The sequence below is a fragment of the Girardinichthys multiradiatus genome, chromosome 18 (assembly GCF_021462225.1).
Source record: "Girardinichthys multiradiatus isolate DD_20200921_A chromosome 18, DD_fGirMul_XY1, whole genome shotgun sequence".
NCBI lineage: Eukaryota > Metazoa > Chordata > Actinopteri > Cyprinodontiformes > Goodeidae > Girardinichthys > Girardinichthys multiradiatus.
Window position 1 is genome coordinate 34,025,600 of NC_061810.1, and position 27,893 is coordinate 34,053,492.

The window sequence follows — 27,893 nt, forward strand, 5'->3', positions numbered from 1 at the left end:
CAGATAAACCTCACGCAGTACAAAAGTAAAGGACAAAGTTCATATTTTTAGATGATTATGAATTCAAAGAAATTTTCAATTTATGACTATATGGATTGTTATTATTATTGTATTATTATTACTAGTAGTAATAGTAGAAGTACCGTGTTCGGGACACAGGAAAAAACTGCATATCCCAGACATCACTAGCGCGTTGTACGTCATCGGCAGGCGTCTGTAGTTGTGTTTTTCTTCATCGACGCACATGAAATTAACCAACGTGCTCTTGCTTTCTTGACAAGAAACACTTTGCTGCAGGTACATGATCACAAACATTTAGTACAGAAACGTTTTCATGTTCATGCAGTTTTTAGCAGCACCGATTGTTTAGCCTGTATTAAATCGGGTTTTTTGTTGCAAACACTCCTTGGTTAGGACTTAGAATCAAGGAAGAGGTAGTCTTCACGATAGATCTTTGTAGGTTTTATTTCCTGTCAGGGATCCAGAAAACATGTTTAATGAGGATGAGGACTGGAGTGACGAACAAGAGGGGAAGATCCTGAGTAAAACTGTCTTTAAAAACACCCAAAAGGCGGACAGCAGCACACATTTAAAGGTACAAACGTCTACTTGTTTTCCTCAGAATATTATTTTTTTTCTCCTATGCGTTGTTCTTGTGATAAAACTTTCTTCAATTAGGAAAAAACGCATAATTAATCTTACTGCCTTGATTAGTCTAATGTTACTGGGAAAAAGAGCTTGCTGCGGACCCTGAAGACACTGGGATCAGCACCAGAATGGAAGAGCAGTGACCATGAACAGGACAGCGACAGTGAGACAGAGGTCCCTTCGTCACCCAGTAAAAAGAAGAAGAGGAGGAAAAGGAGAAAACATGAAGGGCAATCAGAGGAACAGCAAGAAGGTGCAGACACAAGTCAAACTTTCAGGGTGGAGAAACCTCAAGTGAAGAAGAAGAAGAGGGAGAACAAACCTGGTTAGTGAATCAGAGAATTAGGTCATACAACAACCACATCTATTGGCATGTGTGAAAAGCCTTTAAATAAATTCATCTTTATTGCAGACGCATGATTTGAGATAAATCCCCCAAAATATCTAAGGCCTAATTAAACATATGCTTATGCATCAGATCAGTTGATTTTTAGTGTATAGGTACTTTAAAACATAAACTAAGACCTAAAAGTATCCGTGTCTTCAGGCAAATCAAACACGGTTTTATGTTTTAATTTCAATCAAAACATATATATATATAGCACCTTCCCACAGTGCCTTGCATTGGCCAAGGTGCTTTAGAAAATAAAATAAATATATACAGAACACAACAAAACAAAACGTTGTGTTAAAGTTAATTAAAATACACTAAAAAACAAATGACAAAACCTTGTTGAATAAATAGGTCTTAAGGTTAGATTTGAATAAAAATAGGTCAGAGATGGCACGCAACTCGCGGGGAAAACTATTCCAGGTTGTTGGGCCAGCTGCTGAAACCAACCGGTCCCCATAATGCTTACACCTGGAGTGAGGCACCTCCAGCAGATGTTGACCAGCAGGCTGGTGGGTTTTCAGAAGATCAGCTAGGTAGGGCGGTGCAAGGCTGTTCAGTGCTTTAAAAACAAACAGCAGCAGTTTAAACTGTATCCTGAATTGAAGCGGAAGCCAGTGCAGAGATGGAAGGATAGGAGTGATATGTTCATGTTTACGTGAGTTAATCAATAAGCGAGCAGCAGAATTTTGTACAAGTTCTAAACGGGAAATGGAAGACTGATTGATACTGACATATAAGGCATTACAGGTATCAAGTCTAGAACTGACAAAGGCATGGATTGCCTTCTCCAGATCGCTGCGGCTAAGGATTATTTAGGTGGAGAAAGTTTTCAGAGAGCCATCGCTTAATGTCCTTAAGGCAGCTGCCAATGGGGTTTAAACTGATGATATGTTTTGGAAACTTATTCTTAAATTGGATCTTATAATTTTATGTCCGAAACCATGAAAATTGTATTTATAGTCTTGTGGTATTTCAAATGACACTCAAAGTTTCCAGGGCTTTTGGAAAAATAACAGGCCCACAGCATCACAGATCCTCCACCATACTTAACAGTGGAAATGAGATCATATGTTTTCCTATTGTTTTACACCAAACCCACCTAGAGTGCTTGTTGCCAAAAAGCTTAATATTACATTTATTTAAACAAAGCACACAGTTTTCAGTTAAAGTCTTGGTAAAGTTTGACAAACTGTGCATCTTTACATTTATAATGATAGGAAAGAAAATAATTTTTTTCTTAACATGAGATTTTTTCCTCACACTGAACATATTTATTCAAATCAAGGGACGGCTTTTTGTATTTCCTTCGCTTGTGATTATGCTGCTGCAATAAAAGATCAGCTCATTTTCTGGCTTTTTGCACATCTTTGCCATGTCAATAAATGTGGCAGCTCTGTACAACTTTGTACATCTGTTAAATAAAAAATTAAAACCGGGGAAAATAGTCACATGACATATTAACAATTCTCACTACATATTTTGTCAATTTTTAATAGTTCTTTAATTCTTTCCCTTCAGGCTTTTATTTTACCATCTATAAAACATTTAAATGTCCATATTCTTCACCATGCCAGAGTAAAGAAGTAATTAAACTCTTTTGTGTCTTCCTGAAGGAGCGTCAAAAGCACACAAGACATCTGCAGGGGAGATGGAAAGTGATAAAGTCCCAGAACCTCCACAAGAGATTGTAAACAAAGAGCAAGGCGATGAGAAACTGAGCAGAAAGCAGTGGAAAAACAAAATGAAGAATAAAAAAAGATGCAAGAACAAATTCCGCCACAATAAACATGAGAACGATGCAAACAAAGTTAAAACCACTGATAAACAGGAACAGGCAAAAAAAATCAAAATAGATCCACATAACAGCAACAGTGAAAACATCAGCCAGACAGCAAACCAGAAACACAAGCAGGAAAAAGAGACTAAAACAGTGAAAAGAAAGACAACAGAACAAGAGGCAGACAGATTTACCACAGCAACTGGAAAAAAACAGCAAAAGGTGGAAAAAGTAAAAAGTGGAGAATCTGCTGAAAGTCCATCTAAAGATTCTGCTGAGGGATTGAAACATAAAGCAGAGGAACTTCAGGTGGGGATCACACATGATCTGCAACAGTTTCCCACAAAAAGACAGAAACCTGAGCTGAGCAAAGAACAGAGTCTGAAAAGAGAGAGGCTGCAGAAAATACTCCGCAGCCAGGAAAAGGACGATGACAAGAGTCCAGTAGAGAAAACAGACACACCGGCGGTCCAAGAGGAGGTGAAGCAAAGCAGCTCAGACTCTCTCAGGTCCCGCATGGAACAGCGTCTGGAGGCGGCTCGTTTCCGCTACATTAACGAACTTCTGTACAGCACGTCAAGCGGCGAGGCTAGGCGGATGTTTCAGCAGGATCCGCAGGCCTTCTGGGTTTACCACAAAGGTTACACAACTCAGGTCCAGAGGTGGCCCGCCAACCCGGTGGACGCCATCATCTCCTACATTCAGAAAAAGTGAGACAACTTTCATTCTTTCTCCGATGTTTGTAGTTTTTTTTATTTTCACATCCTGCTTCCACCCATCCATCCGTTGCATTCATCCATTTGTTCCATTCACTGATTTGTTGATTTATTTTCGAAATCTGTCTAATTCTGTTCTTAGTGGTGAGATATTTTTTTTCCTTCACATCATATTAGAGTGTTTAGTTAGAGGGCTTTATAATCTGCGCAAGCAAACACAAACTTTATAACCAAATTGTGACATACCGTCTCAACCCCACATGAATGAGCCACTGTGTTCAAGTAAAAATAAATAAATAAATAAATAAATCCAGATTTTTTGTTTAACCAAAAAGGAGCAAATACAGATCTGAGCATTTAATGCTTGCACTTTGAATCTGGAACAATTAGATATTTTCTTGTGTTCATGTCAGACGCATGTATTTGCTGTAAAAAATAAATACGGAAGATGTACTGACAGCAGGGTGTGTTGCAGCAAATAACGCTGCTCTGTGGGTGTGTAATAGATGCTTTAGTTTTCTGCTGTGAGGAAAGAGCCTTCATCAGCAGCTTGTGAACAGAGGAGAAAGTTTCCCAGTGAAGCTAAAGTTCTTCCGGTTTCAGTAAAGATAATTTGCATTACAAACTGATTTGTGTGTTATAATTTGTTGCAGACCACCTACTCTGGTAGTGGCAGACTTTGGTTGTGGTGACTGTAAAATTGCGAGCAGCGTGAAGAATAAGGTGCACAGCTTTGACCTAGCTGCTACCTGTGAACTCGTCACCGTCTGTGACATGGCCAAAGTGAGTCTGTCTCCTTGATAACCGCCGATGCGTATGCTGTGTTTCTGTGTGAATAAACATGGAGTGTACCTTTGCAGGTGCCTCTTGGTGACGGCTCTGTGGACATCGCTGTTTTTTGTCTTTCCCTCATGGGGACCAACCTGGCAGAATTCTTAGCAGAGGCCAACCGTGTCTTAAAAATGAGGTAAATGTGGAAAAGTTGATTATATACACGTCTTCTTGTGCCTTGCATTATTCTAACATATTTAAACCACTTGAACATTTCCACATTTTGTCACAACTACAGACTTTAATGTATTTCATGTAATAGACCAGCACAGAGCAGTGCATCATTTCTACTAAAAGAAAAAGGATGCATGGTATCTACGTTTTTGTTCTCAAAAAAAATTTGAAAGGCTTTCAATTGTATTCAGTTCCTTTGAGTCAATGCTATCGCTGTGATTAGAGCTGCAAGTTTGACTAATTAGGTGTCTTCTGGAGGCAAATTGGTTGCACTGGATTTTATTTTAAGGTATCCCACAATAGGGGGCTGAATGCAAATGCACACTACACTTTTCAGATTTCTATTACCATGTATCGCTTTTTCTTAACAAATATTTACTACTTTGTGTTGGTCTGTTACAAAAAAAATCTTAATGCAATACGTAGACTTTTGTGGTTGTAACTTGAAAAGAAACAATAACAAGTTTAGGGTGAGTTAACGGTTTTGTAGGATCTGTACAATGCATGCTAGGTTGTTGTTTTTTTCTACGTCCAAATATTGCAGGGGCGTCCTGAAAATTGCAGAAGTGGCGAGCCGATTTGAAAATGTGCAGAACTTCATTTCTGCTTTGGCAGGTCTGGGATTTAAGATGACGTCGAAGGTGAGGCCTTAAACATAATATGTTCCTTCTCTTTAAAAAATAAGCAATGAGCTTAGACTTCACTGCTAAGACTTTATCATTTACTTAAGACACTGTGTGATTCGGTGGCTGTTGGCAGCATTTTTTTTTAAATAATTTATAGTTTGTGGTGCAGTGGGCAGGAAACCACAAGCTGAAGAGAACATTCTGTGCACTGGTTCATTATTGGGAACAAACAGATTGTTAAACACAGTGTGTGACGATAACCTGCAGTTCAATTTCATCAAGGTTTTGATTTTGTGAACATCTGAAGTTAAAGTATTTAGGTGAAGCTGTGGAAATAATTGATGTTTTGTCATTTTTCTTCTTTTAGGATACAGAAAACAGTCATTTCTTCTCCTTTGAGTTTGTGAAGACAGGAAATGTTCCAAAAATCGTGAAGAAATTTGGACTGCAGTTGAAGCCTTGTGTGTACAAGAAAAGATGATGTTCGTGGAAGAGTTGATTAGCACGCATGTGTGTAAAATCATTATGTAAATCAGTGGGTCAATTAACTATTCCTCTTGAATTTCTTTGTCCAGAAAGATGATTGCAGTTTTGATACAAAAACAAGAAGTGACCCAAAACCAAAACTAACATTTGCATGAATTGTCCTTTATATTCATCTTTTTAATAATGTATTATTGGAGTTTGCTGTAATTGGTTTAATTCAGATCCACAGACACAGAATATCTGCCAATTTGTTCATTTAGTTTGATGGTCTAATTTGCAGTCTTGTATTCAGGTTTCTTATTTGGACTTCTTTAAATTAGGGATTCAGCCTTATTTAAAGCTAGTTCATTCTGTTATAAGATATCTGCTAAAATAATCACTCAGATGGGTTCAGTTTGAAGTTTTATAAGACAAGTAATGTAAAATCCGTGTTGTTATAAAAAAAAGTAGTGTCAAGTTGATAAAAAACTAGCTTTTGAAATAATTTCTAGTGTTTTTTTATGTAATCTTTGCAACTTTTAAAATGATCTTTAATTTCTTTCAAGTAATCGGAGAAAGCTCTATAAAGACTTATCTTAAGTGTACTAATTTATCTGCAGAAACATTTTCCACAGGATCATGCAGCAATACTACAGTAAGTATAAATGTTAAGCAGTGGTTCATTGTGCAACTTACAGCACATTGTTTGAGAAATCAGTGCAGCATGTGACCCAACCTAATTTAGCATCCCAAAATGCCCCAAGGGGTAATGTGTAGAAATCTGCATGAATATAAAAAAAACTGCAGGAATACATGTAATTAAATGGTTTTATTAATTCTCATATTAAAAAAAATACAAAATGTGTTATACAAAATCCAAATTTCAAGTAAGGCTGAAAAGTGCAAATTCATTGCTTTTTAAACTATTAATGCCAGTCTACTACAAAGTACAGTGCATAGTCAATTTCATTTCAAAGACTACATTTACACAAAAATACACAGTGCTGCAGTTGCATTAAGACATTAAATTCACAGTTTAAGCTGAATATGTTACATCCTTTTAAGGCACACCACTCTCTCCTCACACTGTACTCTTGGCGTCAAAGACTATGGAGAAGCTGGTCAACTGAGCGTACTCCTTGCTGTCGCCCATATCTGCCAGAGGCTTCCTGACCTCAGGAGAGCCAGGCTCCTGCATGAGACTTGTCAAGGCTGAGATGGACTCTCGTTCCTTAGTTATGAACATTAAAGACAAGAAAAGAAAGAACTCAATTTATAAACCTAAAGCTTTAAGAATATGAAGATTAATTATGAATGACCTTTAAATGTACCTTGTGTTGTTTCTTCTTTGTTTTACTGCAAAACCAGAGAAAGGAAACTTAGAATCATTTTGTTAATGTTTTATATTGTTTGCCACTAGATGGCAGTGTGGTATAATTGTGAGCTCCGAATTATTTCAAACGGGTGGCTTAAAGAGGGAAATCCATTGCTAGCAAAATGAATAATAGTAGATTGAAGATTGACCTAACTCTCCATCATTGATATCTGAGAAGCAGCTTCCTTTGTCTTTAATCACCTCGAGACCTCAGTCCACAGAGATGGACATGCACCGTCATGTTCTCCTGAGCTGGTGTGGGAGGTCAGGGGGCCTGAGGTTACCTTAAAATAACTTCTCTTGGGGAATCATGTTTTCTTGTTGTTCACCGGGTGACTGACCTTCCAAAGTTAGCCTGAAAGGACCATCCCACTAATAATGACACTAAGACTGTGCCAACCAATCCCAATGTATGGGGCAGACCTCACAGGCTTATTGAAGCAATTTGTAAACCTCTGGTGTGGCTTTATTTAAAGGGGTCATCATCTGGCCGTCACAAATCTCTAGATAGATCCAGTTAGAAAGTAAAGAAACTTCAGTGAATTGGCCATAAATAGTCTTTGGGACTTTGACAGATATCCCTCCTAAGTTTTAAAAGATGTGACCCAACGACTTTTTCTAGCAGCAGCATAAAAAATGCATGTCTGGATTATTAAGACTGATGCACAGCAGCTTGAATGACATTATAATAATATTTCTGAAACACTTACCTTGTGCAACTTAGCAGTGACAATAATAGAGTAAAACTGCTTATAGCTTCTTGAAGCCAGAGCAGGAAACTAGAAAATCTGTTTTTATCTGCTGAACAATTTCTACCTGTACAACAAGCGGGACTGCGGTGGCAGAGGCACCTGTCTGCTTCAGCCACACTTTTCCTGTTTGTGAATAACTACACTGGAGTGGTTGGTTGGTGAGTTGGGTTAACGATCCACACATCCTGTTTGTCTCACATTGAATTGCGTTGGCAGCGATGCCCTCATTCGCACATCAGGGCATTACCTGCCGAGCTGACACCTGTGGAACTCACCAGCACACGCAGAGAATGACGATGAAGACGATAAAGATGGCTGAGGCTGAAGAGATGCAGATCATGATTACCAGCACTGCAACACAGAACAACAGATATCAGACATCTCAACAAAGACTGAAACTCTTAACACACTCCAGCATGCAGATAGCATCAGCAGACCTTAACTAAACATGTCAGAGAGTGCAAACACTTACTGAACTCTTCCTCTCTTAGGACTTCCACTTGAATGTTGACAGAAGCTCTGTGGTGATAAAAAGAAGCCAAGCAGGTGTACAGGCCTTCATTCTGCCCTGAAGGGTCTGACTGAAGGATCATTGCAGCCCCATCCAGTTGAACAACTGAGCCATCACTCCTAAAACACAAGTGATGCTAAAACTTAGACTCAAATGTTTGTTAACCACATCATTTTGATGTCTTTTTGATGGCTAATATCTCAAAGCTGAGACTTTTAAAAATCATTTTATTAAATTGGAAGCTAAAGCTAGGTAAAAACAGCTAGCAAAGAAGCAGCTAGGTTTGTCATCTAGGAGTAACAAAATGCCTGTGAAACTCATTTTTTTCTGTTTTTATGCATGTTGTTATATACATTTATCAAACTGACATTAAATCTATAAAAACAAGTGAGTAAAAACTTGTATGCAAGGGTAATACGTTGAGAGGCTTTGCAGCTTGTTAGCAAAATAATCCGTAGCAGCCTGGCTTTTCTGGGGATCAGATTGTGTTAAATGCATAGTAGGCGATTCCTGTGTCATTGTGTCTTACAACAGCATCAAAATTAATGGTGAATACTTAAAAGTTTGATTCAGGTAATAGTATTTACAGAGGTGGCACGTGTTATAAAAAGTTTAAGAACCACTGCTTCAGAGGGATACTCCACCTTCGACAGTCAAGGCTGTACTCTGGCACGTTTCCTTCAACTCTGAGCAGCACTTTCTGGTTTCGTTGATTCCCGTTGACAGACACTCTGTATACAACAGATTGATCTACATAGCGGTTCTGCAGAGCACTCGTTTTGTTCAGGACTTGTACTGAGAAGATATCTGCAGAAACATCAGATGAACGTCAAGTATCTTTAGAAAAATCTATGTATTTGTGTTCTTATGACCTCCAGTTGCACTCACGGTACATTGGGATGCGAACAGTCTTCTTTTTTGTGATCCCATTATGAGATTGGTACACACAGGTCAGGTCCTGGCCCTCATGAAGGACCAAAGGAAACTGATAAGTCAGCTTGGTGTTTGTTATGTGTCCTTCATATTCTGTGTGCAGGGATGTTTCACCTCTGGCATTTCCAGGAAGGTCCCATGCAAGGTTTGTCCCAACACCCTCCCCTTTGCAGTCGCACACTGCCAGCCAGAGAGGGGAGTCCTGCTGTCTCACCACAGACACACTGAGCCGAGGGAGTTCTGAAAAACAAAAATAGAGGTGGCAGGAATGAGGTGAGCAGCTGGTTTGAGCTGTATTTGTCAAGAAAAAACAATGCCACTGATAAAAAGTTAAAAAACGTACCGTGCTCCGGAATGTGTATTGTTCTTTTTTCTGGACTCTCTAAACTTGGATGTTTAACAGTGCAAGTCAAATCCTGACCCGCATACAGAGACGACAGAAAACACACAGAGCTCCAGGTCAATACCAGACCCTCAGCCTGGACCTCAGTTTCTGTCGAATAACTGATGTTGTCAGTTTTGTTTTTAGCATTCCAGGTTATTGCTGCAGGAGATGCAACACTGACTACAGAGCAGTTCACCTTTGAGTACTTGTGACCATATTTCCACTCAGAGCTGAGGCTGATGGTGATGTTTGGTCGAGCTGGGTGAGAGTAAAAAGTTGAGAAGTTGAAAATAGGAAATTAGGTGTTTCCTTTGAGTAATTGATAAAAATCTATGGTGGGGAGACATGGCCAAATATGTGCTAAGTTTTATAATAACTGATTTGTTGAACATACCGCAAAGTGGGAGTGTTATACTTCTGTTTTCTGGTTTCTTATATGCAGGGTGATTTATCACACACAGTGCTGTGAGCTCCTGAGGCGAGCATGCAGGAAGGAACAAAACAGAGTAGCTTCCATTGTAAAAAGTGGAATTGGACCAAAAGTCTTCAAAAACACCCTCTTGTGGAATCCAAGAAACGCTGGCTGCAGGAACAGCACCAAGCGCTGTGCACTCAATCATCCTGAATCCACCTTCAATTTGTGAATCGACTCTGATTGTGGGAGAAACTGAAAGAAAGAGTGTGGCAAGAAAGGTTCCACATCAAAATGTTAGAGCAATACCATGAAAGTACCATGAAGAATATCATTTAATGTCAAATAAATCTTTATACCAACCCAGCTGTGGAGGTTGAGCTCGAACTGTGACATTAAACTGCAGCTTTGCTTTTAGATGGTGGTAGGAGCAGTCACATTCATACAGACCAGCATAGTGCTGCTTTACCAGACCTCGAATTGTGAGATTTCTACCAACCAGCTCCATATCTTCAGGCAAAGGTCCATCATCTCTACAGGACAAGTACACAAAGACAAAGTCATGTTCCTGTTTTAAGAATTATCTAAAATAAACATGGTGGATAAAGAAAGTGAAATTGAAGCGTGTTATAATATGGTACTAATAATAACAACTGCAATAAAACCGATGTATCAAGATAATAGCATAGAAAGTAACCCTGGCTCAGTATGTCTTTGTTTAGCTGTCTCTTTTCTAGACAGATTCATTGATGGAGCCAATGTTGCTGCTAACATTGTGTACCCTCTCTTTTTCTTTCACATAGAAAGTATTCCAGGCCAACTGCTTTTATCTTTAGCTTTCTTTCTTTGTGAAATCTAGTGATGGAGCTATTGCTGTCATTAATTTTGTGTACTGTTTTATTATCTCTGTTTATAACTAAATTCTGGCCCTACCATATGACTGCTGCAGCCTAAATTATTGGACCAAGTAACATTTTTCCAATCAGTTCGCCTGTGAATTGTGACCTCACTTTCCTGCACTTAGCAGACAGTAGTGGTTACAGCTCATTACCACTGAAAGATTCAAAAAGGTCTTGGAAATACAATCTATTATTCATCACATGCGCTGTTGAATAATAGATTGTATTGCATTGGAACGAATTGGGTGGATTTGTAGTGAATTTGACTAGACTAAACTCCCTTGGATCTCGGCCCCTGGCTTTGGGCACCTGGTCTGCCGGCTGGGGGGGTGCCGGGCTCCGCTTGGGGGGTCTTAGCCGGCGTTTATTGGGATGTGGCCCCGCTTTGATGAAGGGGCTGGCCGGCTGGACTGCTTCGTGGCCATGCGGGGGTGCGGGTGGCTGGGGGGTTGGGTCGCCCCCGGGTTTGGGGGTGGGGTTGGCGGGATGCCCGGTAACTGGGGCCGCCGTGGCCTTCTTTCCACGGCTTCCTTCTGTGGTTCTGGCCCGGGGTGGGCGCTGTGGGATGCGGTTGGCGGTCGGGTGGGTGGGGCGGCAGAGCATGTCTTGTGACTGCACCGGGACGGCTGGCGAGGTGTGCTTGGCCTGGAGCGGTTGGCCTGCATGGCCCAGGTCCCCGGCCAGTGCATGTATCCCTCTCGTGGACTGGTGGGCTGGCACTGTCTGGGGGTGTTGGGCGGGTTTGGAGATGTGCTGCTCTCCTGACTGTCTTGTCCGAGGGGGGATCGGTGCGGTGGACTGGGGGGTGGCGTGGAGGGGCTGCGGCCTGTGGGGTGGAGGGGTTGTGTCCACTTCTAGGACGTGGGGTCACTGGCGTTTGGATCGGCTGGGCGGCGATGGTGGAGCTGAGCTGGATAGTGTTTCTCCCTGGGCGGCCGTTGCAGTGGCAGTGATGTAGTGTTTTTTGTTGTTGAGGGGGGCCTGGTGGGGTCACTGGTCCTGGGTGCCTGCCGCTGGCCAGGGACCTCTTGGTGGATGAGTTTGTTCCATCATGGTATGGGATCGGGGGTCCGGTTGTGGGTGCGGTGCTGGGTGGGGTCTGCCCTGTTGTGCCGGTGGGAGGGGGTGGCGTTGCGCGGGACCCTTGCCTTGCCGTTGCGGCGCGCTGTGTGGTGGGAATTCTTAGAGCGGGGCTGTGTGTGGAGCTTGCGCTGTGTGGCTGTGGCTTCATCGGCTTCTCGGCCACGGAGTTCACCTGTGGGGGTGTGCCGCTGTGGGGGGTGGGGATTTGTGCCGTTTGGGTTCGGGGGAATGTGTTCGATATCGGTGTCCTTGTTGCGGGTGGCCCTGTGGGGAGGTTCTTGTTGGGGTTCACTGGGGGTGGGAGACTCATGGGGTTGGGATCGGAGCTCGTTGGGGGGTCGGGACTGCTCCGTCCTGGGGCGGCTCCGGTTGGCGGGTTGCTTTGAGCCATGTGGACCCCTCTTTTATACATAGCCTCCTCTCCGGAGGTGGATGGGGGTTGTTGGGGACTGGGTTCGGGGCAGGGGGGCGGGAGCTGGGCCGGGGTCACCCGGGTCTGGGCAGTACCGGCGCTGTCTGCCTGCCTCTGTCCCAGGAGGGAAGGGGACCACCTCCTGGGTCCGGGGGCTGGTTGCCCCGAGAGGGTACCGGCACCTGGACCTGGGAGTATAGAGTATGCATGGGGAGTGTGAGTGAGTGTATGACGTCCATTGTTGTTTATCTTTACGTTGGGTGTGAGTGATTTTATGTGTATGCATGAGGGTGGTAGTGGGTGACTGTGTGTGCCTGTTTTTTTTTTTGTTTTTTTTTTTGCGACAGGTTGGGTCTTGAACTGCTCCCTCTCCTGGACCAGCTTCCTCCCCGCCACACCGCCTCCAGTGGTTGAAATCTCTGTCCGCTGGTGTACTTGTAGTTCTCGGTGTCCGCGGCCCGGTGCTTTGGTGTGGGCTGGCTCACTCCCGGTGGCTGCTTGCCGGGGCCTGGCCCCCTGGGCTCTGTCGGGCCTCTGCTTGGGGCTGGTGTGTCCCGGGCTCTTGGGCCTCTGGGTCCATGGCTGGATCTGCTCGGGCGTGGACGGCTGCCGGCGGGGCCTGTGGACTCGTCGCTGTGGCTCCCTGGGGCTTCTGCACTGTCGCTGCTGGGTGGTTCCCCTGGGACTCTCCACTGCTCTTCTCTGGGGGGGTTGCGGTAGTCCTGGCGGTGGTTCTCCTGGGGTTCCTGTGCTTTGGGGGGCCTTTAGATGTCTGTGACTCAGATCTCCTCAGTGTCCGTCCAGGGACCATGGGGCAGGCCTGTGGGTCCTCACACTCGCTATTGCATATGTGGAGAAACCTTGTAAACAAAAGCGCATCCACACCCATACTCACAGGTGTTAAGCTTCAGGTGTTGACAGATACACAGATGTTCTATTTTGGGCTGCACCTCTCACTAAGTACATTTTACATTCAGAATTACCGTGTACTATTTTGTTAAAAAAAAAAAAAACAGCTGCAAAAAAAAAAGAATTTGACTAAACTAGATCCCATATAATTTGATGTAAACTGCTGGCCAATCAAGCACAGTAACACCATGGTCATTGAAGCAGCTTTTTTTACTTTACCTTGGACCTGCAGTGTCTGCAGGTCCAAGTCCTGCTGGAAAATAAAATCAGCATCTCCATAAGGCTTGTCAGATTGACAAGTCAATAGACTGTTGACTGTGGACTTGAGAAACATAGTGGACCAACACCAGCAGATGACTTGGCACCCCAAATCATCACTGACTGTGGAAATTTCACACCAGACTTCTATTCCTCTCCACTCTTCCTTCAGACTCTGGAACGTTGATTTCCAAATGAAATGCAAACTTTACTTTCACCTGAAAAGAGGACGTTAGACCACTGAAAAACTGTCCAATTCTTTTTCTCCTTAGCCTAGGTAAGAGTCTTCAGATGTTTTTTGGTTGAGGAATGGCTTCACACAACATATGTGACATTTGTAGCCCATGTGGAAGATTCATGTGTGATTAATGGCTCTTGATGCACTGACGTCTGCCTCAGTTCACTCCTTGTAAAGCTCCCCAATTACTTCAATGGATTTTGCTTGACAATCCTCTCAAGGTTGCAGTTATCCCTGTTGCTGGTGCACCTTTTCCTACCTCACCTTTTCCTTCCATTCAACTTTCTATGAATATACTTAGATACAGCACTCTGTGAACAACCAGCTTATTTAGCAATGACCTTTTGTGGCTTACCATCCTTGTGAAGGGTGTCAATTACTGTCTTCTGGACATCTGTCCAGTTAGCAGTCTTCTCCATGATTGTTTAGGCCATACTCTTCCTAGAAGCTACATCTGGCCTGGCTATGTGTCTACCTGTGACACCTTTCTGGAGACGGGCATCGTCCGAGCTTCTGCTGGCAACAACTTAATGCTCACCCTCTACCGATGATTCACATGGCCCTGTCTTTTAGTGTTTAACCCTTTCTCTCTCCAAGACATGGCGATTGACTGAGCTTAACTGTGACTAACTCTATGTGCTCTCTTTCAGACTCTAACCTTGAAAACTGGCTCAGTTTATCTGTTCTTTCTTTCTAGGTGAAACCACTAAAGGAGCTACATCCATTAACATTTACTTTTCCTTCCCATAGAAAGTACTCCTGGATCAGTGCTTCTTTGTTCTCTTTGTGTCTCTGCTCTGTTCTCTCAAACCCCCAGTCGGTTGTGGCAGATGGCTGCTCACACTGAGCCTGGTTCTGCTTGAAGTTTCTTCCTGTTAAAAGGGAGTTTTTCCTCTCCACTGTCGCTTCATGCATGCTCAGTATGAGGGATTGCTGCAAAGTCAACGCCAGTGACTGTCCACTGTCTCTACATGTTCATCCGGGAGGAGGGAATGCTACAAATCTCTAACTCGATGCAATCTGCTGGGTTTCCGCAGACAGAAAAACTTTTTATCCAATTTGAATAAATAACTGAATCTGACTGCACTGTTCAATGGTTAGGATTAATTGGAATGTATGTACCTGACTGTTGTGAAGTGCCTTGAGACAACATGTGTTGTGAAATGGCGCTATATAAATAAATAAAAAAACTGAATAATATGGCCACTACATAACATTTATACATTAAAAATGTTTTTTTTAACTGGTGTTATGTATATTGAACCTTTTCACAATATTCAAATTTATTGAGATGTTCCTATAAACTGGACTGAATAATTAAATATGACTTATAAATATGCACACTTTATTTGAATTTACTTTATGTTGATGGGAAATCTAAAAGTTTATTTGTTAGTTTGTGCAACAGTTTTTTGTTAGTTCTGTATTTTTAAATTATGCACTATTGTTGGCATAATTTTTTTTGTTTTCTTGGTAATCTTTTAGGATGTCGTGAGAAATTATGCAAACAATAAAATAATTTTGAAAAAACACCAGAAACAGATTCATGCTGTCTGTCACTTTGCGGTTTACTGCCACCAAATGTTTCACCACATCCTCCTCAGGATGTCTAGGTTGTTTCAGTCTAAATGTGTGCGTGTAAAAGATATTAAGCTCTGATGTGTGTTATGCCTGAAAATCTCATTTTCCATCTTTGCATTAAGCTTTAGACCTGAAAAAGACATTACAGCTATAATAAATTACAGGAAAAAATCTCTACACTTGTAATGTAAGAAAATCAGACAAATCTTTATGTTTTTAAAAGATATATGTGACGCAACAAAAGAAATTCAGGTGTCGTAATAATGCCAAATAGTAAAAAGCACCTCAAACTACGACATATTGACCTCTGTTTGCTTGTGTCTAATCAATATGCTGTCAGAACGCAAACTTTGTGCATTTATACTGTGGCAGTTTACCCTGAAGCCAATGTTGTGACAAATGAAAGTGATAAGGCACCTCTTTATCACCAAATACTTCTTACTTTTTACAGATAATGCTGTAACGTGGCGCATTCCCTGTGACCTCCAAGCTGATAACAATGTTGCTGTCTCCTTCTTGCAGCTCTAAGAATTTATTCCTGTTGCTTCCCACCTCTGAGCGAAACTGAACTCCAGACAAATCTGCACATATAACAAAAGAAATTTCATGTCTGTTCCACCACAATGAAAGAAAGTTTTTCCGAAACTGAAAATCCATACTTACAAAAAGTGGGCAGGGTTATTCTTCTTGATTCAGCATATGAGAACTTTGGGTGTTTAAACACACAGGTGATGTTGTGGCCCTCGTATTCTATCACAGGGAGCCAGACGGAGAGACTTTTCATGTTTGAATTTGCACTGCTCTCTCTTTCCACCTCGTTATTCCCGTTCAAAGCCAAGGAAATCTCAGTGTCAGGTCTCCCCCCGGATGAAATGCAAGAGACCACCCAGGAATCATGTCCTCCTTGTTGTACCATCTCTGCTTTAATCATCACGTTTGGCCTCGCTGAGAAGCAGGAAGAAAAAGGAAGGATGAGTTATTCCTTCTCAAACTGTTAATGTTTTCTCCAGCAAATTAAAAAGTCAGAAAGGCTCAGAAGGAAGCTGGGGGCCGGATGAGCTGCGAAATAAGCCAAACATGGGCCAAAAGGGGGGCTTCTGCTTGTGTTTTGGAGTGCAGACCTATCGGCTTATCACCTGTCCCATCTGCTGTCTAAACTGCAGCTGAGAGCAGATGTCTGGAGCAGCTGCTGTCAAACTAAAGCCAGGAGAACCATAGGTTTTAATACCAGAAATCAACAGAGCTAGTCTATCATCAAATGAAGTTGTTTTGTGCAATACTCTGTCATCCCTAATGAGAAACAAAGGTGAGAAAAAAAACATCACAAAGGATTGGGTGTTTGGGAGTTAACTCACTTCAGCTTTAAAATGTTCCATCTGTTAACACCTCGAGTTATGTGTGATTTAGCCACAGAAGTCAGAATATTGCCTCAGCCGCAGTGTTGCAGAAAAGTGTAAATGTATTATGGACAAAGGAGCTGCCTGCCCAGACTCACAGTTACTGTACAGCTCGCCATATAAACATTCGCTGCAGCAATTTGGACGGTCTGCATCGCTTAAAGTGGGGATAGAAAAGTCACTTAAAAGCAAAATATTTTCAAAGTTTGAGCGATATTTCACGGCCACAGAGTCTAACTTACAGAATCTCATTACATTTTGTCACATCATAACCATGAACTTCACTCTATCAAGTTAGGATTTTTTGACAAATCAAAACAAAGTAGTGCCTCACTGTGAAGTCCAATGAGAGATACCTGGTTTAGATTTTTTTAGTTTTCAGCCACCAGTTACTCTGGCATTTAGAAGTCCCTTAGTTGGTAAATAGCTATGTAAATAAAGGCTGCTGTGTGAAAGCCTCAGAGTTTAGTTAAAAACAGTAGTGAAGGAAATCAGGATCTTGTAGACTAAGAAACACAGCAGGCAGTTCAGGGTTAAAGCTATAGGGAAGTTTAAAGCAGGATTAAAAATAAAGCTTTGAACATCTCATAGAGCCCTGTTCTACACATCCTGGTTGCTCCAACTGCAAACCTGCAAACTGACAGGCTAGGCCAGGACAGCATTAATCAGAAGCAGCTAATAGGCCCATGGTAACTCTGGAGGAGCTGCAAAGACCAATAGCTCAGATAGGAGAACTTGCTGACAGGATAACTATTAGTTCAGTGCTGCCTTGCAAGGGACACAGCAAACAGGTAGAAGAAGGTGCTCTGATTAGGCGAGACCCAAAATTAACCTTTTCGTCCAAATGCAAACCCCTATGTTTGGAGGAAAGCTATTGCTGCACATCACCCTGAACACACCATCCTCACAAAGAAACATGATGGTGGCAGTATTATGTGGAAGGTATAACTTTCTTCAGGAGGGATGGTGAATCTGGACAGAGTTCATGTGAAGATGGATGGTGCCAAATACAGGGCAAGGGGTTTCCTGAAAGAAAACATTTTAAAGGCTGCAAAAGACTTGACACTGGAGCTAAGGTTCACATTGTAACAGGAAAATGACACTAAACATACAGCCAAAGCTACAATGAAATTGTTTAGATGAAAGCATTATCATGTGGTAGAATAGACGAAGTCCAGAACTAAATCCAAATGAGAGTCTGTGGTTGGACTTTAAACTTGATGTTCACTGGTTTAACAAAATATGAAGGCTTTAAAGGGATGAATAGGTTTAAACAGCATTGTATAATGCTTGAATCTCAGGGCCTGTTAGTTAAGCTACAGTTTTCAGCTGCAATAGGCAACATGGGCGGGGTCAGCTGTTTATCAATGAAATATGTGTGTGTGTGTGTGTGTGTGTGTGTGTGTGTGTTCCTGTCTTGGCATCACAGTGAGAACCATTTTCCCGATTTCACCATCAAATTGAGGACCGTTTGTACCAAAGTGAGGACATTTTGATGATCCTCACGACCTATTTTGCTAACGGTTAGGTTTAGGACTAAAGTGTGAATTGAGTTTAGGTTAAGGTTAGGGTAAGGCATGCACTGGTAATAGTTAGATTTAGGGTTATTGTCAGGGTTAGGGCATAGAAAGGGTTGAAAATGACTGAAAATCAATGGAAGTGAATGGGAGTCAACAGATGGTCCTCACTACATATAGCAAAACAAGAGTGTATGTGTGTGTGTGTGTGTGTGTGTGTGTGTGTGTGTGTGTGTGTGTGTGTGTGTGTGTGTGGAGAATAACTGTTGTTTGTGAGATTACCGCCAGCTTTGAGGACCCAAATGTTTGACATTTTTGAGGGTGAACGTACAGCTGTGCACAACAAAGCATGCCTTTAATCAGGCGTAACTTCCATATTTTTTTCCTCTGATCTCTCTGTAATAGCTGCAATAAGGTTTCACTTCCTATTTTGGTTTGGTTTGCTTTGGTGTAAATAACTGGTTGCCTAATGCCACATATTGCACCTTTCTAGCAGACCCTCAGACTAAACTGAAACCCATTAGTGAGCACAAATGGGGGCCAAGAAATTAGATAAACAGTACTTTAATTTATTTTAGGTTGAAATAACAATGTTAGCTGGTTGAACGTTGCTTTTTTGCACATTCTTTGGCATTATTTAAGTATTTTGCAGTCTTGGCTATTCTTTTTTCAAGAAACACTGTTCTTAAACATTGTTTAAGTTAGGGGTGGTCAATATGATTAGATTGTATAGAAATAAGAATAAGAATGTTGCCAATCTGCAAATACAAAGAGAACGTTGGATCGTCTGTACAGGTACATCTAAAAAATGAGAATATCCTGAAAAAGTTCAAGAATTTTTGATACTTATTTCAGAAAATTTAACTCAAGACTTTCAAGACTTTATTTCTTGTAATTTTGATGCTCATGGCTTACAGATAAAACTCCAAATAAAAAAAAATTAAAAAATCACTGAATATTGCAAAAATATTTTTACTGTATAAATGTTACGTAATGGACATATTATGGCCTACACAATCGTAGAGAACAATGCTGACTTGACAAATGTTCAGAAGACAGTTGTTGAGACTCTCAACAAGGAGGGTAAGCCACAAAAAGTATACAGCTAAAGAAGCTGGTTCTTCACAGAGTGCTGTATCTAAGCATATTTATAGAGAGTTGAATGGTAGGAACTGGACTATTGTTTAGCGGTCCAACGTACTCTTTTCAGATGAAAGTAAAGTTTGCATTTCATTTGAAAATCAAGTTTCCAGAGTCTGGAGGAAGAGTGGAGAGGAAGAGAATCCATGTTGTTTTAAGTACAGCGAGACGTTTCCACAGTCAGTGATCATTTGGTGTGCCATGTCATCTGCTGGTCAATGCAGCTCTCTACCAGGACATTTTACAGCAATTCATGCTTTCTTCTGCTGACAAGCTTAATGGAGCTGCTGATTTCAATTTCCAACATTACTTGGACCTGCCCACACTGCCAAAGGTACCAAAAGCTGGTTCAGTAACCATGGTGTTACTGTGCTTTATTTGGGCAGAAAACGGACCTGACCTGAAGCCCACAGGGATTCTATGGAGTATTGTCAAGAGGAAGATGACAGACATCAGACCCAAAATACAGATCAGCTGAAGGCTGCTATCAAAGCCAACCGGGCTTCCATTATACCTCAACAGAACCACAAGCTGATCGCTTCCAGGCCACTTCGCATTTATGCAATAATTCATGCAAAAGAATCCCCAACTGAGCATTGAGTACATAGAATGAACATGCTCTCAGAAGCCTGACATTTCTGTTTAAAATATAATTGTCATTGATCTTATGATATATTCTAAGTTTCTGAGACACTGAATTGTAGGTTCTTATTATCTGAAAGCCATAATCATCAAAACAACAAGAAATAAAGGCTTGAAATGTTTCACTCTATGTGTAATGAATCTATATAACATTTGAGCTTCATTTTCTGTAATAGGTGACAAAAACCTTTCACAATATTCCTTTTTTAAGATGTACCTATAAGTAACATTGAATTGTTTTTCTGTGATGTTGCTCAAACCCATTGGTTTAATGTTTTTCATTTGTTTTACACTTCACAAAACAGCTTTTCTGTTGTCAGAATGAAATTATTATTATTATTATTTTTAGTGAGTAATACTGTTCGAAATTTCATCCACATTGGCCAAACCTGCTTTTGAATTCGTAGAGATTTTGTTGTGGCCCGTCCTTCAGTGTCTGAATGTTTTGTACGTTGCTTTCACTGCTTTCACAGAAAGCAGTGAAAGCAAAGCGGAGATAATTTAACCACCAAAGAGCACCAAGTGGTACATGCTGCATTATAGACTGGACTATGACTGCAATAGGAAGGGTTTTTTGAAGATGCATTTGTCAAGTAGTGCACTGTCTCCAGTTACCATTAGCTGCCTGTAGGCTAAGTAAGTTAACCTTTATTGGGATGTGTGCAGTTTTAAAAATGTTTGTCTGTTTAACTTATTACCCGGACTTTCACGTCTGTTGCTGAGAGTCTGCTCATAAGCAACAGGACAGCAAAAATGATCACAGGCAGCATTTTTCCTGTCTTCCGTATGGCCAAAAGGTACAATAATGACAACATTTACACTGAAGTTGCTTTTGTCCTCACAACATACAGAAAGATAACTACTCAAGTAGAGCTAGAACTAATGTTCTACCTAAATGCTCTGTTGTTTGCAGGAGCTATGCTTTTACACAAAAAATAGTAATAACATGGTCAGCGTAAATTTAATGTTTGAAAATAAACTGTATATTTTTGCCATATTGGCCAGCGATAGCTTAAATGAACCTGAATTTTTGCTAAAAATATTTGGTTCTTTGTACTGCAAAAGCTCTATGTAAAAGAGCAAAAAACAGTAATGGAAATGGGAAATGCTCAGTGGATCTAAGAAGGTGGTTTGAATTATAGAAGCAAAAAGGACATATTGTATTTACTTGTTAAAATAAGTATGAGATAATAATTGTATGATTTCCAGGACAGCCCCACCACCCTGCAGAAATGGATCCTTATTATTACCTCAGACCCCCACAGACCACCACTGTGAATATGTTTTAAAGGAATTTACTTCATCTAATTGCTTCCTGCTATTGCGTTAATTAGGTTCAAAAGTTTCATTCACATTGTTCAACGGGTGTTTGTGCACTCAATCGTTGCATTTGCAAGCACATATGCACCTGTCCACATTCTGCTTTAAATCGGTCACCAAAGTTCTGCACAGCACTGTATCCCTTTTTAAAGCTTTTTCTGCTTTTTATCTTTTCCCTTTGCTCAAATTCACTATAATACTGCATTCCCACATGAATGCGCTGCACTGCGCAGTGTGATTTATGGTCTGTCAGTTTGTACGTGGAGCAGAGTGAAAGGGAACAGCGGGATAAAGTTAAAGTGTTGTAAGCTGCTGAGTCATGACGCTTGATTGCAAACTCCTTGTGCTAGTGATGCAACGCCTCCTGGAAACTGAGCTACAAAGACTCAAACGCTGCTGATATGAGCTTACCGTATGTTTCCACACTTGCTGTGGTGGATTTGGGGTTTGGGAGGGTCTCGTGTTTGACCACACAGATCACACTCTCTTCGTCCTGAAGATGGGTGGGGAAGCGGAGGGTGCTGATCAGCGTGGCGGTGCCGTTTGAGTGAAGAGTTTTACTCTCATTCACAGTGAAGGGGAAATCGGAAGGAGGACGATCACCGACCAGCCAGATGATCTGAGGCATTGGCCTGCCTCCAACAGCAGAGCACGACACCAACTGGTAGTGAGTGTCATTTATGGTCTCTGAATTCACCTCTATCCTTATATCAGGTTTAGCTGGGAATGTTTAACATTGACATCAGTACATTGTTAGAGCAGGTTTTAAATTTAAAAAAGTACTTCTTAAAGTTTGTCTCATTAGGGATTTCTTTTGAGCAGAGATCCACTTACCAATAACAGTAACAAACACGCTGCCAAATGGATTATCCTCCTCTTCCTGAAACTCACAAATGTACTCTCCTTCTGCTTCCACACTGGATACTTTCATCCTAACTGTGAGGTTGGTGGGAGAGTCTGGTTTTGAGAAGTCACCTCGGCTAAATAATTCCCCATTTGAAAATCCGGCCAGTCGCTTGAATTTACTAGAGCTGATCCTACGTTTCCACTCGGCCTTGTTGATCTGAGCCGAACCCTGATATTCGCAGCTCAGGTACACATCCTCCTCCAGGACTCCAGTGACGTTGTGAGTGATCACAGGAATCGGTTCTTCACCTGAACCTGAGACGCAGAACAACAACACACTCAGTCATAATGAGAGATCAGAAGTTCACCTGAGCAGTACTGAAATTGTGAACACACCCAGCAAAGCAGAACTGCCTTGATAGTGAAGATAAATATTCACTGCATCCCATGAATGACCTTTCAGATGACTTCTGATTTTTCAGCAGTAATGAAACTGTGATAGATGACTCAAACGGTCTGTATTAATGGCGTTTTGTTGTTTTATCATGATTACAGTTTTCAAATTGCTTGTCAAAAGAAACAACAGAAGGGAAACATGCAAAATGCAGACATGTTTATATGTACAAAGAAATATTTTCCACATACATTGTCTTACTAATGTTAGTAATTGTTGAATATTCTGGAAAATTCAAATTTAAAGGAAAATATGCAGTTTTTTTTTACTGACCCTTTTTTAATTTTGAAATTAAGTGACATCTAGTGGCAAAGTTGTAAACTGCAATAAAGTACATTTTTAAAATATAGGAGGAAAAGTGGATAAATGGAAATATTCTTTCATCTGGGATACTGCAGTGAAATAGCCATCCAACATGGACAAAGAGACAAATTATCTACATTAAGATTAGATATCATACATTACTTGATGGTATATCAGAACTTCTTATTTACCTATAATTCCTGTTCAGGGTTTTACCAAGTAAAAAAATTCAATATAGAAAATAATAACATTTTTGTTCCACCCTTCACCTCTGGTGGCATTGGTTGATGTTTTTCCCAGCCTCACTCCCTGATTTTATAACATAATCAGATGCCTATAACAACATGAATGAATCCATCTGGTTGTCCAAGCAGTGCTGGCAGCTAGCATGTTTCCATCTGGGCAACAAGGCTGTAGGTCTGCTGTAAAACCTACATCCTGATGCTGTGGTGAATGTCTGATTTGAAACCCGATTTAATGGTAAAACCTGTTGGACTACTACCACCTATTGGCCAGGACAACAGTTGGTTACCATGGAGACTGAACACAGAGTGGTGAACAGACATTACAACTGACTAGGGAGTCAAGCTGATCTTTTAAGGGCAAAACATAGTTGTGAGTACTTGACTCCGTGGATGTACGTTCGTTGGACATGTCAAAGCTACTTGTTTACGACCGCGTACACAGCATGTAGAGCAGTTTACGCTCGGCGTAAACTGCTCGACGGGAAAAAGTCTCCAGTCAAACTGTTTTATATGAGACACACTGCTCCGAACAGCCGGTTGCAAGTATGCCCAGCGTCATGGCCACGCTCTGCCTCGCACAGACAAGCCTCTTCTTTGTCCCTAGTCTGGTTTAATGGCCTTTACATATACACTTATTTGTTTATTTAGAGGTCCCCAAACATTTCCTTCAAATCTATACCAAAGGTTTTGGTATGGGCTTTTAAAATCACCTGTGCATGTGACTGGAAAATAAAGATTAAATGAAGAAATGTTTTACAAACACCGAAACCAGGTTGTCACAGGAAAAACAAATACCAAGATATTATTTCCCCTACAAACCAGTGATGTGTGAAATGTAAATATACTAACAGACATGTAACCAATGTATGAAGATGATCAAAGTACTATAAAGATTCAAACTAAATTGGTTGGCAGTTATTTCTCTTGCTGGCTGCTAGTCTGCAGAAGTTTAAGTTGGATCTATCAACTCTCAAGAGGACAATACATTGACTTTGTTGCACTCAGCGTCTGATGAATGCCTCCTAGTTTTCATAGTGTGTATTTAACTGAGGAGTCCATTAAGTTAATGAAAACAATTTCAATTTCTGTTGGGTCTGTTTCCAGACAACAGAAAAAGTTTCCTCCACATGGTACACAAATCATCCACAGTTTGGGGGATGTTTCAGAGGATACTGACAATAATAGACACTGACAGGCATTAGCACTTACAGTCCTTCCTGCAGTGAACACTCAGCCCACTTCTCTCTGCTTCCTTTGCTGACTTCATCAAGGTGCTGTTAACGATACCATTTGTTTGATCCATCAGTTGAAGCCAAGAGCTTCTTCTCAGTTTTATATACACGATGAGTACATTGATGACAGTTTGGTGCTGCACTGTATCATGGTAAACCCAAAGAATGCATCTAGCTCTGTTACACCTGAAATACAGCTGTGCTCCCTGCATATAACAGCAAATGGAAACAATGTGGAGGGCTTCCAAAGCCTTTAAGAGGAGAAAAAAAAATAAATCTACTCCATCACTTCAGTAACGCCTTCTGGGTCCATTTGCCCTTGCAGGTTATTACCAAAATAAATGTCAGCCAAGAATGGAAAAGCTGCACCTTGAGGACACAAACAAGGTAATAACTGAGAAAAAAAACATGCATTCATTTAGTGCATCATATTTCCTAAGGCCCAGGGGCTTTTTTTTCTCACCAATTCAACAGCAACAATTTACCAGTGACACACAGCAAGTCTTCTTCTTGCAGGCTTGGGATGTGGTAAACAAATAAGTCTTTCAATGTAAGAATACAGAGCTCTTTCTCTCATTTAAACATTCATCTCAGACTGAAACTCTGTGACTTTGCATAGACAAAGACTACATATACTAGGGTCTCGGAATAAGTGGAGGTTATAGAGGGTTTTCCCCTTATGCTGAGAAAAACACATTTTTAAAACTCTCATTCATTAGTTTTAATAGGCTGTAAAGAAATTACTGGGGGTTTTAGGTGAAACAGCTGATCAATAACAATAAACTCACTGGCAGATTGACAAAGCAGCATACCATCAGAAAAAAATGCAGAAATAGTTCCATACACAGTTAATCGTTTGATTTTATAGGTTGTGTGCATTTATAATTTAACTGATAATTTAGAAAAACTGAAGCAGCCCCAGTGACTATAAATGCCACAGGTTAAATAAGACTTTAAGGTCCAGTAAAATAAGCCCATTAACAGCTGACAGACTCAGAGGGACTGTAACCCTGCAGACTTACCCTGAATTTCCAAGGAATGTGCAACAATTTGGATAAGACCCAAAATCAACAGCCATGAGCATCCCATGATGGTGTCATTTAGCAACACAGAGTTGGACGCACCAACTGTGTGTGAGGCACAGGGGTATTTAAAGTGTGTGTGTGCTTTCTGTGGTTTATGGTTATAGGTGCACACCCTTTACAGCTGATACTGACGTTTGCATGTGTGTTGCCACTTGTACACCCACATTTTGTAATTACATTTTGTATTTATATACACATATACACAAACAGCTGTGTGTGAAACTACTTCTCCTTTTTGATTTCCTTTGTAAAACAATACTTAAGCAAAGCTTTGCATGTCTCATAATTTTTCACTTCTCAGATGCCCAGACTGTTTTTCAGCACGTCTTCTTGCAGGATGTGTCAGCTCAGTTACTCAGCCGCCTCTGTCAGTCTGAGTCTGTGTGTGTGTTAGTGTATGTGCTTGTGTGTGTGTGTGTGTGTGTGTGTGTGTGTTTGGTGTTCTTGTCTTCATAATCATTCAGTGTTTCCCAGCTGGTGCTGGAGTTCTCAGGTACGCTGGATGACAGGTGTTTCCTATCTGCTGATTGCTTGGAGGAGTACTTAAGCGGGAGGCTGCCAGCACTTCGATGCCAGAGTGTTTCCCTTAGTTGTAACAAGCTCAGCCTCTACTGATCTTTGCTTCGTTTTTCAACTTCAAGTAACTTTGTATTTTGTTCCCACGCAGGTTTTTACCTCAGGCTTTCTTTACCTTGCTGAGTTCCGACTTCGTTCCAGAGTTTCTCTGAGCATCTGGATTATCAACTACTGAGTTAAGGACCCATCTTCCTGTGGATTTCTCTCTCTACCGTCTGTACCTTTCGGACACGGACCAAGCTGGCGGCTTCCCGTTTCCTCCAACTCCAGGACCCAAGCATCAGCATACCCTGTCCCTTCCTCCATCTCAAATATCGGCACCTGAGCTCCATTTGGCTGGCACCAAGATCACAACAAAAAAGACAACTGAACGATCTTCCTTCACAAGTTAAGACTCAGAATCTCTCTACCCCTGGTGGTTCAAGCTACAACAATTTAAGCCATTTCTCAGATCTAAGTAATTAGTTACTTCATTTATTCATTTGTTCACCAGTCCATTCTTCTTCCTTCCCGTACAGTTGGTGTTTCCAGTCCTCATCCCAGATTACTTTGCTGACAATAAAATCCATAAAACTTTCTCTTCTGAGTGTTCTCTGTATGTGGGTCAGATCTATATCGAAAATGACAGCCTCAGCTAGCAGGGCGCCTTGGGAAGGGTGTAAACCCATGTATTGTTCATACCATCCTGTCCCATTTGGGGCACCTCAGATATGGCCAGTCTGACAACAAAGACGCCACGCTTTTGCTTATGTCCCATATGTTGGAAATTCAAGGACACCTGGTCCTTGTTTTATGACATGTTTCTCTAATTCACGCTGGTGCTGTTTCTCTTTCAGACAGATTATTTGCACAAGTTATCATTGCTTAACAGAGTTCAAACAATATGGATGAGTAAGGCATTTTTCGCAGTGCAAAGTTGACTGTGCCATCTCTTCAACTTTAGTGTTGTGTCATTTAAACCACAGTGGGCTGACAGCCAATGAAATGACAGAATTAAAGAAGTTGACATTACATTTTTAAATGTGTGGTTTGTAACGGCTTTTTGAATGATCTCTTCTGAAACCAGGAGGCATAGTGAGAGCTACTGCAGCATGTGAAACTGGTTATTACAAAAAGGAAATACCATGGCTTACACACTTGCAGCGCACACATTCACAACTAGATGAGTTTCCTTTACTGCAGAGGACATTAGATTACAATGTTTTAAACTTATCTTAAAACTAACATCAAAATAAACATGCTGCTTAAATTTACAAGTTGATTGTAACTTAGTTTGATCTGTCAAAAATATGCTGCTTTACATGCAAGCTTTCATAAAAGCCTTTTTGTTGCACCTGAAACCCTAAGCCCCATAAAAATGTCTTAAAACGATCCCCTGAAAAATGTAAACCTTTTATTTCTCAAAGTCAGACATTTCATTCATTTTTTGACCCAAACCGATTTTTCTTTTCAAAGAATGTTACTGAACAACCTCATGAAAACCAAAAAAAAAACACACTAGACAGGTCAGGGATAACGTTGTGGAGAAGTTTGAGGCAAGGTTAGCAAATGGAGTTTAAGAGACAATAAGTGCAGTTAAGCTGTTTTTACAGTGTACAGCCAGAGCTGCAATGGATCAAAGCATGATCCATTGGAATGGCCCATTCAAAGTCCAAACTGAGACACAGTTGCGGGAATTAGATGACAGACAGATGTTGAAGGACCCCAGCCTTCTCTGGACATACAGACAGCTCTGCCCTTTTCTGTGTAAGATGTCC

The 27,893-nt window shown here is 41.2% G+C and overlaps 2 protein-coding genes and 1 long non-coding RNA gene across 4 annotated transcripts; 2 read left to right on the forward strand and 1 right to left on the reverse strand.

Annotated features, from left to right (window-relative positions):
• Positions 1-199: 199 nt before the first annotated feature.
• On the forward strand, positions 200-6,136 carry rrp8 (ribosomal RNA processing 8). Of its 2 annotated transcripts, XM_047391147.1 has the most exons (8): positions 200-297; positions 478-595; positions 715-973; positions 2,656-3,529; positions 4,189-4,318; positions 4,396-4,502; positions 5,085-5,181; positions 5,534-6,136. In XM_047391147.1, the coding sequence occupies exons 2-8, from the start codon at positions 491-493 to the stop codon at positions 5,645-5,647; spliced, it is 1,686 nt and encodes a 561-aa protein (XP_047247103.1). In that variant the 5' UTR covers positions 200-297; positions 478-490; the 3' UTR covers positions 5,648-6,136. The 2 variants fall into 2 exon arrangements, with proteins under 2 accessions (XP_047247103.1, XP_047247104.1); XM_047391148.1 differs by having other exon boundaries at positions 213-595; positions 715-901.
• Positions 6,137-6,445: 309 nt separating this feature from the next.
• On the reverse strand, positions 6,446-26,166 carry si:ch211-149e23.4. The gene is made up of 14 exons (XM_047391146.1): positions 25,498-26,166; positions 22,230-22,556; positions 21,807-22,115; positions 16,043-16,324; positions 15,822-15,960; positions 10,363-10,532; positions 9,982-10,254; positions 9,546-9,845; positions 9,158-9,442; positions 8,914-9,076; positions 8,231-8,388; positions 8,034-8,109; positions 6,963-6,987; positions 6,446-6,862 (listed from the first exon to the last, which is right to left on the reverse strand). The coding sequence occupies exons 1-14, from the start codon at positions 25,562-25,564 to the stop codon at positions 6,713-6,715; spliced, it is 2,724 nt and encodes a 907-aa protein (XP_047247102.1). The 5' UTR covers positions 25,565-26,166; the 3' UTR covers positions 6,446-6,712.
• On the forward strand, positions 21,926-27,147 carry LOC124883804. Its single transcript, XR_007042319.1, has 2 exons — positions 21,926-22,062; positions 26,228-27,147. It is a non-coding gene; the product is annotated as an uncharacterized LOC124883804 (long non-coding RNA).
• The last annotated feature ends 746 nt before the right edge of the window (positions 27,148-27,893 follow it).

What these genes read in the sequence shown, in the direction of transcription:
- rrp8 (XM_047391147.1), top strand. Translation starts at nt 491, where the DNA reads ATGTTTAATGAGGATGAGGACTGGAGTGACGAACAAGAGGGGAAGATC. An exon ending in ACAGCAGCACACATTTAAAG is followed by an intron (nt 596 to 714) that starts GTACAAACGTCT and finishes TGCCTTGATTAG; the next exon opens with TCTAATGTTACTGGGAAAAA. An exon ending in ATCTCCTACATTCAGAAAAA is followed by an intron (nt 3,530 to 4,188) that starts GTGAGACAACTT and finishes AATTTGTTGCAG; the next exon opens with ACCACCTACTCTGGTAGTGG.
- si:ch211-149e23.4 (XM_047391146.1), bottom strand. Translation starts at nt 25,564, where the DNA reads ATGGGATGCTCATGGCTGTTGATTTTGGGTCTTATCCAAATTGTTGCA. An exon ending in ACATTCCTTGGAAATTCAGG is followed by an intron (nt 22,557 to 25,497) that starts GTAAGTCTGCAG and finishes TCTGCGTCTCAG; the next exon opens with GTTCAGGTGAAGAACCGATT. An exon ending in TGTTCGCATCCCAATGTACC is followed by an intron (nt 9,077 to 9,157) that starts GTGAGTGCAACT and finishes ATGTTTCTGCAG; the next exon opens with ATATCTTCTCAGTACAAGTC.